Source organism: Agelaius phoeniceus, chromosome 2, assembly GCF_051311805.1.
Source record: "Agelaius phoeniceus isolate bAgePho1 chromosome 2, bAgePho1.hap1, whole genome shotgun sequence".
Classification (NCBI taxonomy): Eukaryota; Metazoa; Chordata; class Aves; order Passeriformes; family Icteridae; genus Agelaius; species Agelaius phoeniceus.
In genome coordinates, this window is record NC_135266.1 from 101,247,594 (window position 1) to 101,269,265 (window position 21,672).

At 40.1% G+C, this 21,672-nt stretch overlaps 2 protein-coding genes across 2 annotated transcripts in view; one reads left to right on the forward strand and one right to left on the reverse strand.

Annotated features, from left to right (window-relative positions):
* The window catches only part of TRMT10C (tRNA methyltransferase 10C, mitochondrial RNase P subunit), an 83,689-nt gene that overhangs the window by 59,901 nt on the left and 2,116 nt on the right, over positions 1-21,672 (reverse strand). The window lies entirely within an intron of this gene.
* IMPG2 (interphotoreceptor matrix proteoglycan 2) overlaps positions 4,151-21,672 on the forward strand; it is a 54,767-nt gene continuing 37,245 nt past the window's right edge. The window contains exons 1-3 of the mRNA XM_077174415.1: positions 4,151-4,520; positions 5,891-6,144; positions 17,711-17,877. Of these exons, the coding sequence (XP_077030530.1) occupies positions 4,441-4,520; positions 5,891-6,144; positions 17,711-17,877 (501 nt within the window). The 5' untranslated portion in view covers positions 4,151-4,440. The remainder of the gene's footprint in view (positions 4,521-5,890; positions 6,145-17,710; positions 17,878-21,672) is intronic.

Consider the following 21,672-nt stretch of genomic DNA (forward strand, 5'->3'; position numbering starts at 1 on the left):
ATCCAAAAGTGTCACCATCACAGCAGAAGATGGAGGACAAGAAGAAGGACAGGACACGGCAGATTCCTCCATCTTGCCTCTTGAACCCCCTTTCTAAATCCCCAAAATTCTACTTTTTCACCCTGTGATAAATTCCCTATCATTCTATTCAAACCCTTGTGGCTTGTAACTCTTTGCAGAAAGTTGGTAATTGTTTCCATAGGTTAAAATCGAAGGCACAGGTGTTTTTGACTTTGTCCCAAGGTCTTTGAGCCCCCTGCCAGGGTCTCAAGTCCTCCAGGGCAAGTCAGAGGAATGTCCTGGGTTCCGACACGTGTGTCTTAATCCAAATGTCTCACCCAGTGATTTATGGGGCCAACAGCCACAACCCACCCCATTTCCAGCCATTTGCATTTACCGGGTATGTGGTAAATGCTAGGAAGAGTCTCTGTGGACGAAGCTGCATTCCAGATACCTTCATGCTTCCTTTTTGCTTGCTGGAACTCCCCAAAGTAAACTTTTTAACCAGACTGACTCAGAGACCTTTTTGCACATCTCTTGTATTTCTATTCCCTATATAAAGCCCTGTTTCACTGAAATAGTGGAGTGGCAGGATATTTCAAAGCAAACCAGTCTCTATAAGGCTCTTTACCCAAAGCTGTGTAATTTTTGTTTTAAGGCAATCAGTTGTACCCAAATGTACCCATCAGTTTCTTTAAAAGAAACTGCTGCATTCTGTCTGTGGGACCAGAAAATTGCTTCCAAGAAGACATCATGGAGATCTGTTTAAGGTACTGCACAACGCAAGAAGTAAGGTAGAAGAGAAGTAACTTGTAGGAAGTAAATCTGCCAGGAAAAATATAAAAATAGACACTTAGTTTTCATTAAGACCTGGAGCAGCGAATCTGCAAGTAGGTTTTTTGGGGTTTTTGTTCATTTTTTAAGTATGAGGGGACTGCTTGTGTTTTAGCAATTGAACTGCAGGCTTGGAATAATTGCAGTTCATCTGGGTTTTGTGGTACTCACCTCCTGGAACTTGACCCTGACATGTGCTTGCAGTGCTCTGGAAGTACTACACCTTAGAAAATAATAAAAACTTGAGAGTCACAGTAGAACACTTCCATCTTGGTTAGGACAGAGAAGCAGAATACTGCTTCTGGCACCCATCCCCCACCCCACAAAAAAAGAAACCCAAACAAGCAAAAAGAAGACAACTGTTTTCCAGATGGAAAAGCAGGAGTTGCAGCATGAGAGTTGAAAAGTCTCAGAATTGAAATGTGTTGAATAAAACCAAGACTAACAGTAATAATTCTGCCCAACCAAACTGAAGTTGGAAATTGAAGTTCAAAGAGAAGCACGGACACTGGGATCATCTTTGATGTTGAACAAGGTAAGAAATTTCTGGTCAGCAGTTCAGAAAAGGAGGAATGCTGGGAATAGGTTTACATTACATGGACAGCATTGATAAGCGTGAGAATAATTTGGTTGACCTCACTTCCTAATTCTTTCTGATTCCGTATGATGGAAGAGATGGCAGTACAACAGGCTATGGTGGGCTGAATTTCATCAGCTGGAAGTTTAACCAGCTTCAGAATTTGTTTATTCCTGGGAGGTGTTTGCCAGAGCACAAGCAAAAAGTGACAATGGTGAATGCTTGGCCACAGCAACCACAGAAACTGAGCAAGTGAAGAGGTTTTCTCTGACCTAATTATCTCTGCTAAACTGACTGGGAATTTTGTTGGTGAATCCTGTTAAATGCCATAAAGCCATCTTTTTTGTACAGTCAGGGAGACAATTTAGATTCTGTATAGTAAACCTCATGAGTTTGGTGATAGTGGGTATAGGCCATGGTGTGGCTCTTTATTAGAGGCATTTTCATTGATGTAATCCTTTATTGGACATTTTTTTTAGTTACAGGTAGATTCAGCTTTTTGAAGAAATTGCATTTGAAAAACAGGGACATTATTTAGAATGGTATGTGTGCTGTAGCGGTATTTCAGTGAGCATTGCTCTCTAGAGAACTGTAATTCAGCTAATCACATTTGCTGTATGAAATATACATGTTTCTTCTCAGAAATGCAAACTGTCAGAAAACTGTCATTATTTTTGGAGGTACTGGGATGACTTGGTGTGTTGTGTCCCTAGAATTGCACTTCCCTTTTCTTCTCATTCAGCAAGAGTGCTTTGCGTGAATACTTTTGAAGAGATGCAACTTGGATGCTGAAAACGAACAATTATGTTTTCTGATACAAAGTATTACTGTAAAGGCTTTTGTCAAACCAAGGAAGGAGTTAATTTTCCACAATTATTTTGGAAATCTAATGCAAGAGTTGTTTTTCTTATTTTAAGAAACTTTAAAAGATTATGCTTTTAGATATACCTTTTGCTATAATAAATGTATGAGATTTTCAGCTGTTGCAAGTCTACATTTCAGTGCTGAAATCACTTGAATATAAAATCAATAGCAAACAAATATTAATAAAAGTGAATTTACACTTTTAAAATATTTTATTTCACAGAAACTGACATAACCATACTATAGAAAACAAATTTTGACAGAAATGATTCTTATATTCTTCACATTCTGAGTACCTTTGAGTACTTTATTGATGACAGAAACAACAATACTGTTAATCTAAAAAACTCTCCAAGAAATCTTTTAACTGGGTTTCATATTTTTACTGAAGTATGTGTGTTCTGTAAAGGGATTAGTTGTCACATGCTCTGGAGGTAAGATAGCTTTTGCCTTTATAAGGGTGTGTAGCATTTCTAACCTTGATCCAATTGCATTTATGCAGGGTAATGTGAGCAAAAGCATTCATGACATTGAAAGCATAAGTTTCTATAGAGGATTAAAAAATAAAGCTTCTCTGTGTTGAATCCAGGGTCACAGTAAAGATACCCAAGCTCGCCTCAGAAGTTGCTGTCTCTACCCAGACATGCTGAATAGAACTTTGAAGCAGTTTCTGGGCACCAGTGCAGTGTTGTCTCTGTGCTGTTCCATGTATAGCTCCAGCATAGTGCTGCCAGCATCATGGTGAGATTGGCAGAGCCAGACTAGGTCTGATAGTGATGGTTTGATTCTAAGAAAACTGGGGGTGTTCAAGCATCTCAGTGGTTAAGCTTTAAGTGTAATTTAATAATTTCGGGGCAGAGAGGGGAGAACTAAAGAAAGTATGTTGCTGTTTTGAAAAATATCAGCTAGAGTCTGTTAGATGTTAGAGACAGAGCATAAAAACAAAGGTAATTTTATTTGATTCCTGTGAGTGTTGTATGTGTAATACTGCTGATAATTCCTGATATGTGAATTGCTGGCAGTTCAGTAGAGCAGCTAGAAGAGAGAAGTGAGCATTGTACTGCCTAAGGAGCTCTGTGTAAAAGCTTTGCAGGCAGACACCTGGGAATCCAGCTTTGAAATACTTATACAAAACCACTACCAAAAATAGTCACTATAGCCAAACCAGGAGTTTGTTCAGAGTGATCTGAACACAGTAACCAGGAAGCCCTGAGTAACACCATGCAGAAGACAGTCCTGAAGGAGATTTCCTAGGGGTCTGAATGCAGTCTGCCATTGCAAAGGCAGCTTCCATACATGTTTCTACAGTGAGCTGACCGTGGAAGGGAACTGAGAGTGTGGCTACTTTCCTGTGCTCTGTCCTTTCTGTAGTTTCTTGGCTGATCATCAGCTATCTGTAATCACTTCTTGCTGCTGCTCATGTCAGGTAATACCTGAACAGAAATGAAAGAATCATGACTTGCCCTGGCTTTATGTTTGGAGGAAGCACTGCTTTTGGGGTGCAAGGGATAGTGGTGGAACAGCACAAGATTTTCTCCTTTAGCACAGACTTGACAGTAGCCCTGTAACCAGAGGAAACAGTCCCACAGAGAGGTTGCTTCAGTGTTTACATATACCATGGTGCTTAAGGAGTCATGTATTTATATATGTGTTTATATTTGTACAAGCAGAAGACAAAACACACAAGATTTTCTACTGGAGATTAGTGTGCTCCCCCTGATGTTTTGTGGCCAGTAGGATTTTTAAAAAGTGCAGAAATTGAAAGGCCAGTGAAAAAGCATGGTTAATTAAATGTGAAAGGTGCTGTCCTTGTTTGGACTGTCTGTTAATGGTATGACAAGCCCTGGTAAAGAGCTTAGCTGGCCAGATTAAAATTAAAAAATTGTGTCAGTCCATCTGCTAGCTCCAAGGAGTCTACTTCAATCACCTTTTCTTGTTTCTTCACTAAAGCAGAATACTGTCTTTGAAAAGAGCGGAGCCAGGATGTATTGGTTGACTTTTTTTACCTAATGCTTTCTCCCAAGATAATATGTGACATCAAGACATTTTCAAGAAGTGCAATGTTCTTGGTTGGGTCAAGGCTACGGTAAAGACAACAGCTCTTTTGCTAAAAGGAATTGGGATTATTTTGCTTTTATATTATTTTTTTAATTACACGAATAAGTATGTTTGGCTTCATGTGGAAAATCTTTCTTTGCCTTCCGGGAATGATTAACACAGATCTTCAAATAGTTGCAGGTAATGCAGACATCTTTCTTATGTTCTTGTTTAGAAATTTAGCTATGGTAGTGGATAGAATTAGAAATACCTCTCTGATTTAATTGTAACAAAGTGGGCTAATACAGAGAAATGTTTGGTCAAATCTGTGCTGTGATAGCAGTGAAAATATGGAATACTTAGACTGATTTCCAGGTGGCATAATTGCACATTTGTCTTGCTCTGAGTGTAGAAGTAACTATAGGAGGCAATTTTTTTCAACTTTGAGACGTTAAATGCTGGTAATTTTTTCACTTTTCTTTTTCCTTTATTAATTTTTTATTGAATCTTTAAAAGTAAGGTTCTATCTTCTACATATGGACACTGAACATGTGTCAGTTTGGGTAAAGATTGGCGGTTTGCCTTAGAGACCTTTTTTGATGTTTTTTCTGCCTCTGCTGTACCATCTGGTGATCTTCTGCAACAGAGCTGATTATGAATACACCATCAAAATAACCATGCCTTTCATCTTTCAGTCATAAAAGTCAAAGGTCTACTGACTATGAAGCTGCAGAATAAACCCATAATCTATTGGAATGACAAATGCCATAGAGTTATTACTATTCTTTCTCTGATAAGTGATTGGTTGTGATTGTTTTTCAGGCATGTTTTCCAGGAAAAAGTGAAAGAAATTGAGCTAAATAATTTCAGATCAACTGACTTCAAAGGGTGGAAAATTAGACTGTCAGACTGAATCTCAATATACATGTTGTTACCTCAGCTGTTTCCTCAAGCTTCCTCTGGAATGATGTGGAACATCTAATATAAGAGGGAATTAAAAACAAAACACACATGCACACAAAAAAAAAAGCAAAAAACAAAAAACCAAAAACCAAAAAACCCAAACCAAAAAAATCACCACCAAAAAAACCCCAACATAAAGCTGATGAGGCCTTTTATTCCTCTTTTTTCCCCTCTTCTGTAGTAGAGTAGAGACCTGTCTCTACTGATGAAGTTTAAGTGTCAATTCAAGCAGCTTTCTTTTTGCAAGGTATAAAAATCTGTTATGGAAAGAAAGTATGGAGGAGGATTATTTCTCAATTGTTTATTTTACTTCGGAAAAGCCCTGAAAGCTTCCAAATACTTGTTTGTTCACAAATATAGTCCCATTGCCTTAAGCCTAATGGCAGATGGAAAGTTAAAAACACGGCATTAGAATTCAAAGGGTTAGAGACTTATGCTATTTTACCATTTGATGGGATATTGTAAAGAGCTTAAGGTTGTTTATAACATCACAGTCAGGGACAGGTTCTGTTAACAGAAAAAAACCACAGCAATCTCCTTCAGAGACCACAGAAGTGGCATGAAGATAGGGATGGTTGCATCATTATCTCATCTGAGAAATTTTGTGTGGTTTAATTTCACATCTGCAGGAGGAGGACAGGCTAAAGATGTTTCACCAGCCTCTCAGCTCAGTGACTGGCAGTTGGCAAACCCTTCTCTGCCTCCTGGCTTGAAAAAGCCTAATGGCATCATGGATGCTGAGCAGTTCCACAGGCATGTGCAGTTACGGAGGAAGCGATCCATTCTCTTTCCCAGTGGAGTTAAGATCTGCCCTGATGAATCTGTTGAGCAGGCTATTGCCAACCATCTCAAGTATTTCAGGCTCAGAGGTAAGTACATCTCATGGGTAATTGATAAAGAACATTCACTTATTAAACAATAGTTCAAGCTTTTAAACATAATACATACCAGGCCATAGGAAATATATTATTACTGGTGAAACTAATTTTTCTGTGATAATCTTGCTTATGAGAGCTGTTCTGGGCTAAAACCCCACCACTATCTGTCTACACTCATATATCATAAGAACTCTCGCTCCCTGAAACCACATTGTTTACTAAAATAATCCTTTCTCAGAGCAATTTGAATGCTAAGAAAAATAGGTGCTACATACAGAGTAGCCAAATAACAGAATTTTTTTGGTTTGTTGAGTGTTCTTAAAGTGCCAGTAGAATTCATTGAGGGGCCAATCAGAAAAGTTAAATCTGAGACACTGGCACTTCAGCCATGTGACTTCTGGCTATGGCTGGTTGTACAAAGTGTGCAATCTCTGTGTGTCAGGCTGTAGTATAATAGACAAGCAAGCTTTCTGTTAAGATATGGGAGTTGGCGTGGCACAGCTTTCTCTGCAGAGCTGCCATATTCCTGCTAACATCTTCTTTCACTTGGTGAAATATTACAGTGACATGATGTATTTCAAACCCTTCTATCTGACTGCATTGGAATGGGGCATCACAGTCATGCAGCACTTTCTGCTCTTTGTCTCATAGCATTCAAACAATTTGTAGCTAACTTAATGTGTCTGTAGAAAACTGGCAAAATGACAGAGTTGCTGTCAGAGTAGAAGGAAGGGTGTTCAGAGACTCATGTTTGATGAGATTTGATTGTCTATAGAGAAACTCTCACTGGTGACAGTTTATTTACTTAGACAAGTGAAAAACACCGACAACCGTGAATTGCTTAGTGTTTGCATAAAAATAAGCATAACAATGTATTTGGAGAACAAAGTGGAATTATATGGGGTTTTACAGCCTCATTCAAATATGAATTTTGCCCAGCTTGCAAGGGATGTTGACACTGATGGTGATGCTGATGGTTTGACAGGCTTTGCTAGTTTCTTATTTCCATCCAGGAGGACTCAACCATTCTTTGTTTGTTCAAAGTGATCCATACATACCATGGGCTTTAACTGCAGTCACTCTCAGTTATCTGTGGTAGGGGTACATTAGGGCAATACCAACTAAGCAAAGATGTGAGTGATAATAAAGAAGAAAGACATCTGTAAATTAGGTTGCAAAAGTGTATTTAGGTCTTAAGAACCCTAGGCTGAACCAAAAATCCACCTAGTCCATCTGTTTCCTTACTGGATTTAACAGCTTTCACAATCCACAAGGTTTTCTTGAGCAGAGAGGCTGTGATTACTATTAGTGCTTTTAAATTAAAACTTTTGAAAAAGATCTCTGAAAATGATAGAGGTGACTAATTAGCAGCAAGTCACACGAGGTCTAGTTCAAGTGACTTGTCATTTTCATTCTGTTAGCAGCAGCTGCTGTTCCAGGAGTGTTGGGTGGTGTCTAATGATGTCCTGAGTAGGCACCTGAGGTCATGAGAGTTCATGTGCTGTGTATTGGGTTTGTGTGGCAAAACTTTGGTGACAGGGGGCTACAAGGGTGGCTTCTCTGAGAAGCTGCTGGAAGCTTCTATACCAACAGAGCCAAGGACAACCAGCTCCACTGGTCAAGGCCAATCCCATCAGCAACAGTGCTAGCACCTCTGGGGTAAAATATTTGAGAAGGAAAAAGTTACACAGCAGCAATTGCAGTTGAAAGAGAAGAGTGAAAATAAAAGAGAGAAACAGCTTTGCAGACACAAACTGAGTGAAGGAGGAGGAGGAGGTGCTGCAGGTGCCAGAGCAGGGGTTCCCCTGCAGCCTGTGGTGCAGACCATGGCAGTCAATGGAACTGCTGAGGTCCACCTGCAGCCCATGCAGGACCCCATGCCAGAGCAGAGGGGTGCCCATAGGAGGCTGGGACCCCATGGGAAGCCCACACTGCAGCAGGCATTTGGCAGGAGCTGTGGCCCCCACAGAGAGAGGAGCCCACACTGGAGCAGGTTTGCTGGCAGGACTTGTGACCCCATGGGATTCTGTTCCTGAAGGACTTGCACCCCATGGGAGGAACCCACACTGGAGCAGCCTGTGAAAACTGCAGCCCATGGAAAGGACTGATATTGGAGAAGGTAGGAAAGAACTGTTTCCCATGGGAGAGACCTCACACTGGAGCAAGGGAAGAGTGTGAGGAGTCCTCCCCCTAAGGGGGAAGTAGTGGCAGAGACTGCAGTGATGAACTGACCACAGCCCCACTCCCCCATTCCCCTGCACCACTGTAGGTGAGGAGTTAGAGAAAACCAGGAGTGAAGTTAAGCCTGGGAAGAAGGGAGGGACGAGGGGAAGGTGTCTCATGATTTGGTTTCATTTCTCCTTGTCCTGCTCAGATTTGATTGGTAACAAATTCAAGGAATATCCCCAAGTTGAGCCTGTCTTGACAGAATGTGGTGAGTGATCTCTCACTGTCCTTATCTCAACCCATGAGCCTTTTGTTACATTTTCTCTCCTTTGTCCAGCTGAAGAGTGGAGTGATGAAGCAGGTTTGACAATGTCTGAATTCAGTGTTACTGAATTATGTGCAAAGTTTTTAGTAGCCATCCAGATAGCCACAGTCCACTGTCAACAAAATAATCCTAGGAAAAAGTATAGTCACTGTTTAACACTCAGAGACCAGCTACTATGGGTCGCTAGGAAAACTGACCCCAGAAGGGAATAAATATAAATGTACACAGAACCTGCTGATTTTTCAATCTCAGTGTGTATTGCTAGAATTTTTTTTTTAATTCTGTATATGTTGAAGTAAGAAAAGACTTCAATATCAATATATACTTTCTCTGGAAAGGATGGTTCTAAAGTCTATTCTTTCCTTGGTTTTGCTGTACTGCCAGCAGTACCATGCCACTACGTTGGAAGGAAAGGCAGATTGTATTGTGATGTAAGAGCTTATTAGAAAATAAGAAAAGGTTTGCATATGCTGATTATCCAGATTGTCTGTTCTATCAGTGTCTACCTTAGAAGGAAACAGGTGGGAATATAATTATCTGTCTGTAGCTCCTATATCTTTATTTACTTCTGCTGGCTAGAAAAAGCCTCTCTAAGTATCAGAGACTGACAGATGAACATTCCTGTCATGGGCTTTAAGGAAGTGCTTCTGTCCTATTGCTGTAAGCTTAACAGTGGTTTTTTTGGGTTTTTTTTTTTTCTGCCTACAACATCTGGATGGTTTTGAGCCTTAAAAAGCTACAAGATGAAGAATATGATAAATGCATAATAAACCATTAAAAAATATCAAAGTGCAACAGAATACAGGGATCCAGAGAAAAATCAGTATTTTCTAAACCAGCGGTATCACACTTCAACATATGAAAGTCTAATTAATGGTATGATGATTGGTGGTCATTTTATTACTGTGGTATTCACAAGCAGCAGCTTGGAATGGGGTGGGTTGTTCTTGCTTTTCTACACTTGCAGTCCACAAGACAAATTTCTGAAGTGCTGCTGTATTCCTACAGTCAGAATAGAGTTTTGCAGTAGCAGATGATGCTATTTTCACTCTTTTGAGACAAATCCTGTATTATGATTGTCTCTGTACTGCCCTGTCTCTGTATCTGCTGTAGCTGTGTATGGAGGTTGCTGCCGTTGGGTGACTTTGTATTTCATTTTTTGGAATGTGGGGATGGAAATCAGTCATAAATATTTTACAGACTGGGTACTGTGGGCCTGTAGGCTGGGTCTTAGAGTGCTTTTGAGTGGTGTCCTTTTAAATGGTGTAACGTTATGGTTGCTGATGGAAGAGTCATGTAAATGTAATGGTGGTTGGTTCATTGCTAGACTGTTGTGACAAACACAAAGTGTGCCCAATGGCAGCTGGAGATTCTACAAAAAATATGTTGTGGAAATCTAATAGTGGGATTTCAGACAGTGAGTGGGCTGTACATGTTAGCGTCTGCTATGATGTTCTTTACTGCTGACAGGGAAATGGTAGCCTGAGCAATAGATAAATAAAATTTATTACAGAAAAACAGGCACACCCACTCAGACCAAGCCTTTTGTGACCAGTTACCTTATGTGCACAATTCAGTGAATTTGTCCATTCTCTGTTGGGTAAGTTGTTGGTAGAGGATTGTAGTAGTTGAATTAGCATGTAAAACAGAAACAGTTTAAGGATTACAAGATGGGTAAGCAGTACAAGCCATGCTATCCCATGCCTCTTAATTGGGCTGCTGGATTTTATCACCACAGCTCAGGGTAATATGCTTCTTTGCCACTCTGAGATGTAATTACTCTGGTGGCTACCTTACTAAATTCTCAATTCTACAATTTTACCCTATTGTGAACCTCTGTCTTAAACTATTCAGTATATGTTTTGAGCACTTTTTTTGGTTTTTGTTTTTTTTTTCTGGGCACTGATCTTTTCACATGAGTAGATCAGATAGTCTCTCTGCCAGAACTGTTCTTGTCAGCCAGAGCTTCAGATAAAGCCATACATCTAAGCATAGCTTTTAAAGACACTGACCGAACAAGGAAATAGATGGTATTGCAGTGAGCCATAGCTGATGAGACACATGGACGTTTTTGAACTTTGGAAAGAATTCCTGTTTCTAGGGAATTAAATTCTATGCATGAATGTAATCCCTAGATTGGGCATAGCACTATGCCTGCTCATTTCCCCCTTTCTTTGGTCCCTTAAAATCTGTTTACTGAAGTATTAAAAATAATGGTGTTATTTTCTGCATGTGAACATAGTCAAGAGTAAAGTTTCAAATGAAGATAGTTAAGAGTAAAGTTTCAATTTGATACTGAAGTCATAATGTTACAAGTTATTCAGATTTTGCTAATAATGATGAAAGCAAAGAGCAAAAAGTCATGAAAAGTACTTGGCTAAAAACCATACATTAAATAAAGAATCTGTCTGAGTGAGCCTTTTTTCCCTGTTTCCCCTGCATCTCTGGCACATATTCCATATACCTCATACTCAGCAATGAATTTCTGAAGTTTATTTGTAGAAGGTCTGTCTCCTCTACATTTGAATTTTTAGATACCAGCACATGCTTCTAATAAACTTGACTTTTTCCATGGAGGACACTTGTTAGTTTTTACTGAAATATTGTTGGTGAGAATAATTTATGTGCTAGAGTTTAGTATGTGAGTGTTCAAATCTAAAATCTTTGATGTGAATTAACTAATTTGCATTCAATTATTTTCTCAATTTAAACCCCTTGTTTGTTTTGTATATTTTTTAAGGGATGCAGGCCTTGTGTTACAGGCCATACACAGCAGCATTCCAGCAATAGATGAGTGATTTCTCTGCATGTGTGTATTAATTTGTTTAACAAATACTAACAAAGCCTTTGCAGCAATACCTCTTAGGAGGGGTCTGTCCCTGTGACTGCATTCTTCATCAAACCCCTCTGCAATTAAGTTGTTCAGTTGTACAGAAATTGTTAGAGAGGATGGGGAGTTGGTCTCACATTGCCTCAAAATAGAATATTTAGCCTGATTCAGTGCTCCTAGCTACCACAGACGATTCAACTCTTAAGAAGCACTAATGAGATTTAATTGGGATTAAGCTCCAGCACTGCCCACTTACACAAATGGCCAGAAAGCCACCCTACCCCCTACAGGGTGCTCAGTGCTGTCATGTGGTGCCCCCTCTGTTAACCTCAGAAATCCCTGAGCACAGACTGAGTGTAATAGGCTAATTCTCTCTCCTTGGAGAGATAAATGCATCCCCAGTGGTACAGCTTGAGCCACTAGGTTGCTGTATCCTACCCAGGTGCATGAGGGGTAGCCAGACTGGAGAATTTCACAGCAAGAGAAAGGTCATCTAATCACATCATAGATCTTAGCTGGAGGTTTTGAAAACAGTGACCATGCCTCTAGGAAAGGAAGCTTCAAATAAACTTTTTTTCAGTCATTTCTGTAGATTAGTAGGACTGAAAAGAGCATGTGTCTCTGTATGAGGAATTTTTTGGGTTGAAACACAATTATCTTAAGCTTTTCAGGGTATTTGCTATTAGTTTTGAGTATTACTCGAGCTCAGGCACTGCATTTGAAGTAGATAAGCTCCCAATGGCTGGGCTTTTCTGCTTTTGAAGCAGATAGCTGATAGACAGATCTCATTGGAAATGTCTTATGACATGTCTGGCTTTCTGAAGCATCCTTTGAAACCCAATTTAGCCTATAAATGTTAAGACATTGCTTACTTCAAGTGCCTGTGACACTTGGCCCAGTAGAAGCTTGAACAAGAGCATGGACCAAAAGTGTCCATCTTTTAATTTTTTTCCTAGCCCTTCTTTCACATTGAAGATGATTATCTCAGTGATGAGTTAAGTGACTTTTAACTTGTGAGGCTTTTCAGGATGGAGTACATGGAAAATGTAGTACATGCATGCAAAATATACTTTGGAGTAACTGCAACCAAGCTGTGTGATTTGCATTCTTGGTTTGAATTCTGGTTTATTGTGCCAGTCAGTTACATGACTTCAGCATAACAATTCATTTTCCTGTAGTCAGCTGGACCTGATCACATCTCTTGTAGCAGGGAGCTTCTCTTCTCATAAGCCTTCATTCTTTTTTTTTAATATTTGAATTCTTTGGAGGAAAATTGCGAGGTAGCTGAGAAGTTAACTAACTTAAAAATACAAGTTATTTATTACTGCAGCCATGGAATGAAGGAAACAATTTTCCAGGGGAGCTTACCTTCCCACTCATGTGTAGCTTCAAGACTCTTAGCTCACTGCCTTGAAAGATTGATCTCGATGTTATGATGCTTTTAATCAGTATTGTTTGCTGGGGATTAGAGGCCTCACCACAAATCCTGTCTCCTCCAGGGCCTGGTGTGGCTAATGCTGTCCCACATATCTGTGCCCCTTTAGCAGCCCAGTGAAAGTTTGGAGTGAGATCCAGGCATGAAGAGCAGCTCTTCGCACATGGCCCGAGGGCTGAGCTGCCCTTCAGGTGGCAGAGGCAGTGCTGCTGGGTTGTTGGAATTTAGGACATCCCTCTGGCTGTCCTGGATTGCTAAAACCCCTCCCAGGGGGGCTCAGAGACCCTGGCACAGAGCCCAAGACCCCTGTGCCTTTGATCTTGACCCATGGAGGAAATTACCAACCTTATACGAAGATCTGAAAGCCACTAAAGCTTAAGTAGAATTATAGTGAATTTATCATGGGGTGAAAAATAGATTTTTAGAGTTTTTAGAATGGGGATTCAGGGGGCAAGATGGAGGAATCTGGGCATGTCCAGCCTTTCTCCTTCTTCTTCTTGGCCTCCATCTTCTGCTGTGATGTTGGCACTTTTAGATTGGTTTAGAGTAGAAGCTCACTGTCTAACACAGGTGATAGGTATTGGAAAGTAATTGTAAATATTGTACACGTAGTTCTTAGTATAAAAAGATAACACCACCCCAGGGGCAGGCAGAATGCCTCAGACTGTCTTGCTGAGTGGACCTCGGCAGGACAGGAGAAAGAATTTTATAGATAAGAAACAATAAACAACCTTGAGACTGAGAAATGAAGAGCTCTGACTCCTTCTTTGAACACTGGGCTGGGAAAAGAGACTTTCTAACATCTCAGGGTCACTCTGACCAGCTAAAGTCCCGAGACTGGGTCTGCTCAGCAGTTCTTCCTCATGCTGGCAGGACTGCCTGCTTTGTTGTTTTTTAAGAATTTTGTAGCTAGTCTTTGAAAACTAAATCCTGGAAAGATCATAATGCAAAACCTGCCCAGCAGCTTCAGTTGTAACTCTGGATAATTGGGCTCATGACAATTTATTATAAGCTCTCATGCAACAATTTTTTCCCATTCTCTATCTCCTTTAAAAGCTTTATATTTAAAACTCAGAGTAGCATTTCTAGTTGAAAAGCTCAGTGGTCAACTTTTTGGTCCCCCTGCCTCTCATTTTGTTTCATTTTCTGTTTAGGTGTGAAGGAGTTGCTATTTTAAATCTTAGCCAAAAGTTGTTTCATTTATTGTCAGCATATCTAGGTAATGTATTTGACACAGACACTGGCAAGTTTCTGGAAGGATAGAAAGGAAAGACAGTGAATTATTTTAAAAAGTAAGTTATAATTACCTGAAGCTTCCAGTCAAGTCCTGTTTCACTTTGGTTTTGTGCCTTCAACTTTTGTCTACAGTCTCAGAATGCTTAAAATCTAGTTAATGAAAAATACATTTTTCTTTATGGGAATTCTCCAGAATTTGAGAAACTTTGTAAAACTTCCCTCACCTACAGATAGGTGATGAAAACCATCACAGGGTGGGCTCCAACTTCAAGAAGAAGAAGGTCAATCACACTTTTTAGCCAACTTAAATGCACTGCGAGGGTGGTGTCTTTTCAGTTCCCTGGATGGCCATGTCAAGTCAAGATGAGAATTGGCTCCTTTTTTGATATTCCTGAAGGAGACGTGGAACACAGTATTGTGCTTGTCTCTTTCTTTACATGTGTGTGATTTGAACCCCACTGAATAGATTGTGTTGCTCTCTCTCTCTCTCTCTCTCTCTATGAAATGGCAACTCTCTTCTAACTGTAAAAGAATGAAGATATTTATGAGAAAGAGAGAGAACAGTTTTGTTTCAGTCTTTCTTAGCCAATCCATTAATTTACTGTTGAGCACCCTATAGGTAAGGACGTCTGAGGATGGTTCTTGCATTGAGCCCTTACAGCCTGGATTTGTTATCCTGCAAAGCAATCCCCTGCTTTACAAACTGGCCAGCTGGAATAAACCAGACAGTGACAAGATGGACTGTGTATCAACAAGGTAGTGCAGGGGGACTGTGTTGGCAAGCAGCTCACCAAGGCTGAGGGTGTGGTTTCCTGGACACAGCTGACAGAAGTGTTCAAATGGCAGTTGTGGTAGATGTTTGATTGTAGTTTTTAATCCCTCCCTGTGTGTCAGAACTAATACACTCTGTGTGGATGGAAGAGACTATAGAAGGAATTTGCATTGTGTTGTCCAACTTGTTGCTCACCTCAGTGGAAGCAGCTAGATAGGAGAGGCTAGAGAGGACAAAATGTGACTCCTTATCCCCATCTCATTTCCTCCTTTTGCAGAATACATGCCTGTGTTGACAGCTTAGGTCTAATTAATGGGCTTGGAGCCCACAGATGGCACAAAGCCTTTGCTACAGGAATTCAGTGGGGTGTCTAATTCCAAATGAAAGGACACTCAGAAAATCCTTAATCTATTGGGAGCCGATTGGAACAACTGTTTGTATGGGAGCAGCTTGTATTCAGGCAAGACACTGTCTCATCACATTTATTTTAAACTTGTTTAAGAGCATTAAGAAAAATTACCTTCAATTACTTGCAACTGGAAAGCCAGTCCTTTGCCTGTTGGTATTTGAAAACTCTAGGATTAGACAGTGTCCCTGCAATGTATTTGCAAGCTATTGCTGTGGCTTCAGTGGTTACTGGGAGTGTGCTGAGGACTTACCCCAGCCACAGGGAGTAATCTCATTGCAGGATTCTTGCTCCACAATGTGGCACCTGGAGTGAAGGGTAGGTAGGATACAAGTACCACCAAAAGAAACATGAGCAAGTGGCATTCCTTAGCGTAGGCTTCTGGATTTGAAACCAGACTTCAGTCTTTTCCTGGATGCCTAGCTCTTACAAGTGGAATGGTAGAGATAATATTACAGATGTTATTCTGCTTCAGGAAGCTTATTAGTACTCCTGCAGGAACCAGAAATCCCAGAGCAGGATTATGGCTCCATTGCCTGAGGTTTGTGCAGAGGCCAGATGAAAATGTGGTCTCTGCCTCAAAGTGTTTGCAAGTGAAACTTGAGGGGGGAATGTGAGATGGTGCATGGATGTTTGTCAATTTGGCTATTTGGTTCTGATTAATAGAGATGCGTACACAGATTGGAAACATGGACAATACTTTCCAAATCAGTGTGTTTTACAGATGAAGTTAACTGCCCAGATGCTGAAGGGGTGCTAGAACAGTGATATACTACTGACAGTTAATTATGCAGAGTTTGGGGACTTTATTGTTCTCTGGTTGTGCATACCATGCACATGGAGCTACAATGCTCCATGTCATAACCCTGGGAGCATGGCATGAAAATGAGAAATGTCTTTGTATCTGTAGAATTCCGCAACAGAGAAATGGTCTCAACTGCTCTGATAAACTAAAATTCAGGGTGAAGAAATGCATGATTTTCTGCATGATTCTATCCAGTGTGCCAGAGTCAGCTCAGCTTTAAGGTTGATGCTGCATAGGAAACTATTCCTTAAGGCATGAAAATGAGAAATGTCTTTGTATCTGTAGAATTCCGCAACAGAGAAATGGTCTCAACTGCTCTGATAAACTAAAATTCAGGGTGAAGAAATGCATGATTTTCTGCATGATTCTATCCAGTGTGCCAGAGTCAGCTCAGCTTTAAGGTTGATGCTGCATAGGAAACTATTCCTTAAGGCTGTAAAACCTTTGCATTTAAGAAAAATGTCCATCTCTTGGTTGAATAAAAATGTTTCCATATGTGATCTATGTGTTAAGTTTTACATAAGTACATTTCAACAACTTTGGAATTTGGAAAACAAAGCATAGAGAAGAAATAACAGCAAGGTACTGCAAGGTACTGGGTTTGGAAGTCCAGAGCAAACTTTAAAGCTGATTGAAGAAAGTAGCTTTCTAGAGATAGTTTCAGTCTCCTGTAAGGGCTTGCTTGTGATATCAGGACTTTCCCAGAATGCAAAGCATTTCTCTGCTGAACTGTGTGTCTAAGTAGTGAAATCAGATTAGGCCAAAAAGCAGGTGTTTCTGCTACTCTACCAGGATGGCATTTGGTATGAATGATTTTGAGAGTTTGCCTTTTAACATTGCTCTTTTCCAGGACACAAGGAAAAACCTATAAGTCGTTCTCTCTTTGAGTTATCCTGGGTCACAGAGTTGTTCTTTCTGGAGCATCATGTGATCAACTGCTCTGACTGGCAAAAAGAGCCTGTGCAAGGTTGGGAGGTTAAAGTAGGCAGTGTAGTGTATGATATTGGACCTTAATTCTCAGGCTGACTGTTCAGAGCTGTCCAGTTCTTTCTCAGTGAACATGTACAGTACAGTTAGAGCTTGACTTATTTAGTAGCATATTTTTTTGTCATCATCCTGCCTTGTTTTTCGAATTATGAATGCAGTTTTAATTTCTGAAATGTGTCTTAAATTCTGTGTAAAGGTGAATCTGAAGGAATTGTTACTGACTGAGCTTACTGAACTTTCATCAGTGCCACCCTCTTTCTTACAACTTAAGCTTCAGCTCTACTTCCTGTGGGGACATTTGCCATAGTATTTCAGTTTTCTAGGTTTTCTAAAAATTCAGTTCATTGACCAAATGGCAGTTTCATTCAGTGGAAATATTGTTGTTCAGGGAGAGAGGTAATATGAGTGTGGAAGATCGACCCCATCTTCGTTTCAGTCGCTTCAGTGCTTTCCCCAATTCCATGCAGATGTCAGGTTGCTGTTTTCTGTGTTGATGTGCCGACAAGCTCACAACATTGGGACAATAATAGCCTGGCCACCTGTGCCATAGAAGCACTCCTGTTGTACTAACACCAGATCTTTCTTGTGCCTTCAGTGTGCCAGGAAACAGTCTGGGAGGTCTTCAAGACATTTTGGGACAGACTGCCGGAGCGTGAAGAATATAACACGTGGATGAGCCTGTGTGAGGAGGGCACGATGAGCATCTTTGAGATGGGCACCAACTTCAGCCAGTCTGAGGAGCACCGGAGCCTGATTGTGAAGGTGGGCTTGGCAAACTAGTCTGTAATAAGAGAGACCAAATGATGTCACCTCTCTCCTCCGCAAAATGTCACAAATCTCCCTGTTCTCATGGGCAAGGGGACCGTGTCCCACTGCAATGTGCACCTTTGGCATATGGCCTTTGGCAGTGATGGACAGAGGCCTCAAACAGGTAGGAGCGGGTATTCCAGCTCTGGGATCTGTAGCTCTGAGATCAGTTCCAAAACAAAGAGAAAAGCAGCAATGAAGAAGAGATGTTGTTGTCAGTAGAGGTGTTCCTGACAAGTAGAGGGTGTTTAGACCGACAATGTCAGCCAGGCTGTAGTGCCTTTTCCCCTGGGGTGTGTAGCAGCCTCCCTGCTCTGAGCTGCACATTGAGGTGTCTTTAGCACAAATGGCACTTGGGAGCAGGAAGTTCCAGCTGTAGTTCTACCAAGCCCTATGGCACAGCTGCCTGTTGGATGTTCTACAGTCCTGTGATGTCTGTGCACTGCTGTCTGCTGAAATGAGTGTAGTTATAAATAAAGTAGGACACCAAAGTAAAAACTTTGAAGGTAATTGTGGCAATTTGCAGGCAGTCCTGACATGGGAAGAGACAAGAATCTTGACTCCATGTTTCAGAAGGCTGGTTTATTATTTTATGATATATATATTATATTAAAAGATAATGATATAATAAAACTATACTAAAAGAATAGAAGAAAATATTTCATTAGAAGGCTTGAAAGGAAAGAAGTGGAATGGAATGATAATAAAATCTTGTGAATGACCAGAGTCTGAGACAGCTGGACTGTGGTTGGCCATTAATTAGAAACAACCACATGAGACCAATCACAGATCCACCTGTTGCATTCCACAGCAGCAGATAACCATTCTTTACGTTTTGTTCCTGAGGCCTCTCAGCTTCTCAGGAGAAAAATCCTGGCAAAGGGATTTTTCAGAAAATATCATGGCTATGGGTAATAAATAACATTAGGTAACTTGCAATGGGAAGCTGCAGGTTAAAATCAGTGTACCACAAATGTAAAACGAGTCAATAAAAATGCAGAATATCTTGGTATATTTTCTGTTGATTCAAGTTTATTTTAGCTTAAAGAAAATAAAAGAAATATTAAGTCAAACTAAAAAAAGCCTGTCTCATATGAAATACAAAGATGTAGTTTCAGGAGTTTGTGTATTTTAAAGTAGAGTGCTTAACTTTGGATTCATCTAAGGTACAGTAGATATCTTAATTTCTCTGGGTAAAAGGCTTCTTAAAATGTGTGGTGCCTTATGTATCTTCTTTAAGATTACTTTTGCAAGCTAATGGATGAATAGTTTTATGAAACTTGTAAGTCTTAAATGTGTAACTCCCTAGAAACAGTAAGTTCTGTCAGTGTGGATGCACTGGTTTTTTTCCCCTCCTGCTTTTTTACTGGACTTCTATGCTAGGAATGTGCACTAAGAAAGGGGAATATGGAAACTGTTGTGGATAATGGAGAGAAGGTTTTTTTCCTGAGCCTGTATGTTAGTCTTCCCAGGAGATGGTAGCCAAAGTTTGCTTCCGTGAAGTCTGATGATGCTGTTACCCTTAGAAGTGTTTGCAAAAAGATAGAGAGAAATAAAATTAATGTGATTTTTTTAATGCACACAGTGCATGTAACTGCTTTGTGTTCAATTTTCACAGTAAGATAATCTATAGTGGGAGTTTAAAAGAAATCAAAATTACTCTTGGAAACAAGATGATGCATCTAATTTCCCACTGCTGCTCTCCCCTTTTGCGTATGGTTCTGCAGCATTTCAGTGGAATCAGATAAAGTGCTCTGGGTTTGATCTTTCCAGAAGGTTTATATTTATTTAGGTTTCCTTTCTGCTTTTCTGATGGGAAGGATGAAAGTTTGACAAGAAAGTTTAACAGATATGTATGCTTGGCAGAGAGATTTTTGAATGTAGAACCTGAGAGTGAAATAGAGAGCAAAGGATAAACCCACCTCAAACAAGAAGATGTTTTTACCAAGCAGAAAGATAGCACAGGCAAACAAGTCTGCCAATGTTGCAAGTAGAAAAAAGGTCTCAGAATTCTCCACTGCAAGAAAACTGAAACACAACTTCTAGCTTAAACTGTAATGTACTAACTTTTAGTGACTGGAGAATAGTAACACGAATATGGTAATTACAGTAGTTATGATAGTCTATAGGTAAAAGTTAAGGTATAGATTGGTTCTTCTGTATTAAGATGCTCAGCAAAGAAAAGTATCTAATGCATTGTAACCCAAACCAAAGGGTGTCCAGGCCTGCCTGCAGCTGGAGCTGACAGCTGTAGGCACAGGCTCTGTCACCCACGACCCTGGACTGCTGTAATGTATTGGATACAATAAACTGCATTTTGGAGAGCAGCCTGGAGTCCTGCATCCCTCATTCAGGCTCTTAAACTTTTCTTTTTGTATACATTGGCTGTTATTGTCACAGCACTGCTCTGCTGCCTCTTTTGTATAGGCATGTTGGCAGTTTCTGGCAATATTTTTTCAAAGTGTATTTCTGTATTACTTTTTGGTAGATTGCAACATGAAATTTAACTGTTAGAAATACTGCATGTGCTGAATTCCACCCCCCACCCCCCCTCCCGCCTTCAAAAGAAGTTCAGGGTGTCTGAAAATTAGAGAAATTAAATCTGTGGGGTTTGCATTTAATAAACAATAATTCAGCAAAATTATTGCTTTCATGATGCTTTTGTTGTAGTGTGGAGGGTCTGTTACCAGCAGTGTAATTAAATGCCATCTTATTAGCCTTCCTCCTTGGTTTTCTTCTTTATCCTTTCCTCTAATCTCCAGTAATCACTGTCACACTCCCATGGATGCTGAAATGTCTGCTCCATCCTAACTTAGTTCATATTGAGAAAAATTCTCCTTCTCTTACTTTTAACATACTTTCTTACTGGATATCAGTTGAGGCTTAGACCAGTTTGTCTCAGCTTTCATACTTTTTTTTTTGTCTTGGAGATGTGAGGTCTGCCTTTGTGGGTCTCCCTGTAATATCTGTATATACATGCATGCTCTGTATGGGCTAATGCAGAATATATCCTGAGTTTCTTTAAGCAGATTACTTGCCAGATTTTCAGAATGAGCAGGTGGATGTATTCATGCCAAGCATAAAAAACATTTAAAATATCTTTTTTTCTCTCTTGAATTTTCATTTTAATTTGTGTGATCATGTTAACTGACAGTACCTCACATAGAAAGAATACTATCCCAATTAATTTCTTTGGATATTAAGTAGATTTACAAATTTGAGATGTTAACCCATCTCTTTTTTCAATTCCTGACTGAAATGCAAATGGAGATGGTAATTCCAATCCATAGGGTGGGGTTTTTTCCAGTATAAATCTTCATGTAAACATTCCTATCTATAAATTAACTTGGCTTGTGTTCCTTACTGTGTAGCTGTATTCAGTTCATAGAATGTGACATTCATCTATACTTTGAGACATATATGTTTGGAATTCCAGTATTGCCAAATTTGCCCTGACTCTGCCCTGTGATTGTGGCCATGTTCCCACTTGTCCTAGACAATTTTTGGAAAATCCAAGTGAACAGAAATGCAAGCAAAAGTAAATATTGCTTTCCCAAGAACCATGGATGACTTGCTATGAGATTGAAACACTGCTGCCAAAGCAGCACAACCTGTGCTGCTCATAGGAGAATTTACAGCTGGCATACAGGACTCCTTCCCAAGTCCACAGCAAAAAGCAGCTTAAAGCCTGATCCTGCAGGGCTTTCAGTGTAAATTTTTGTCTGCATCCTGCATTTCCAATGTGGGCAT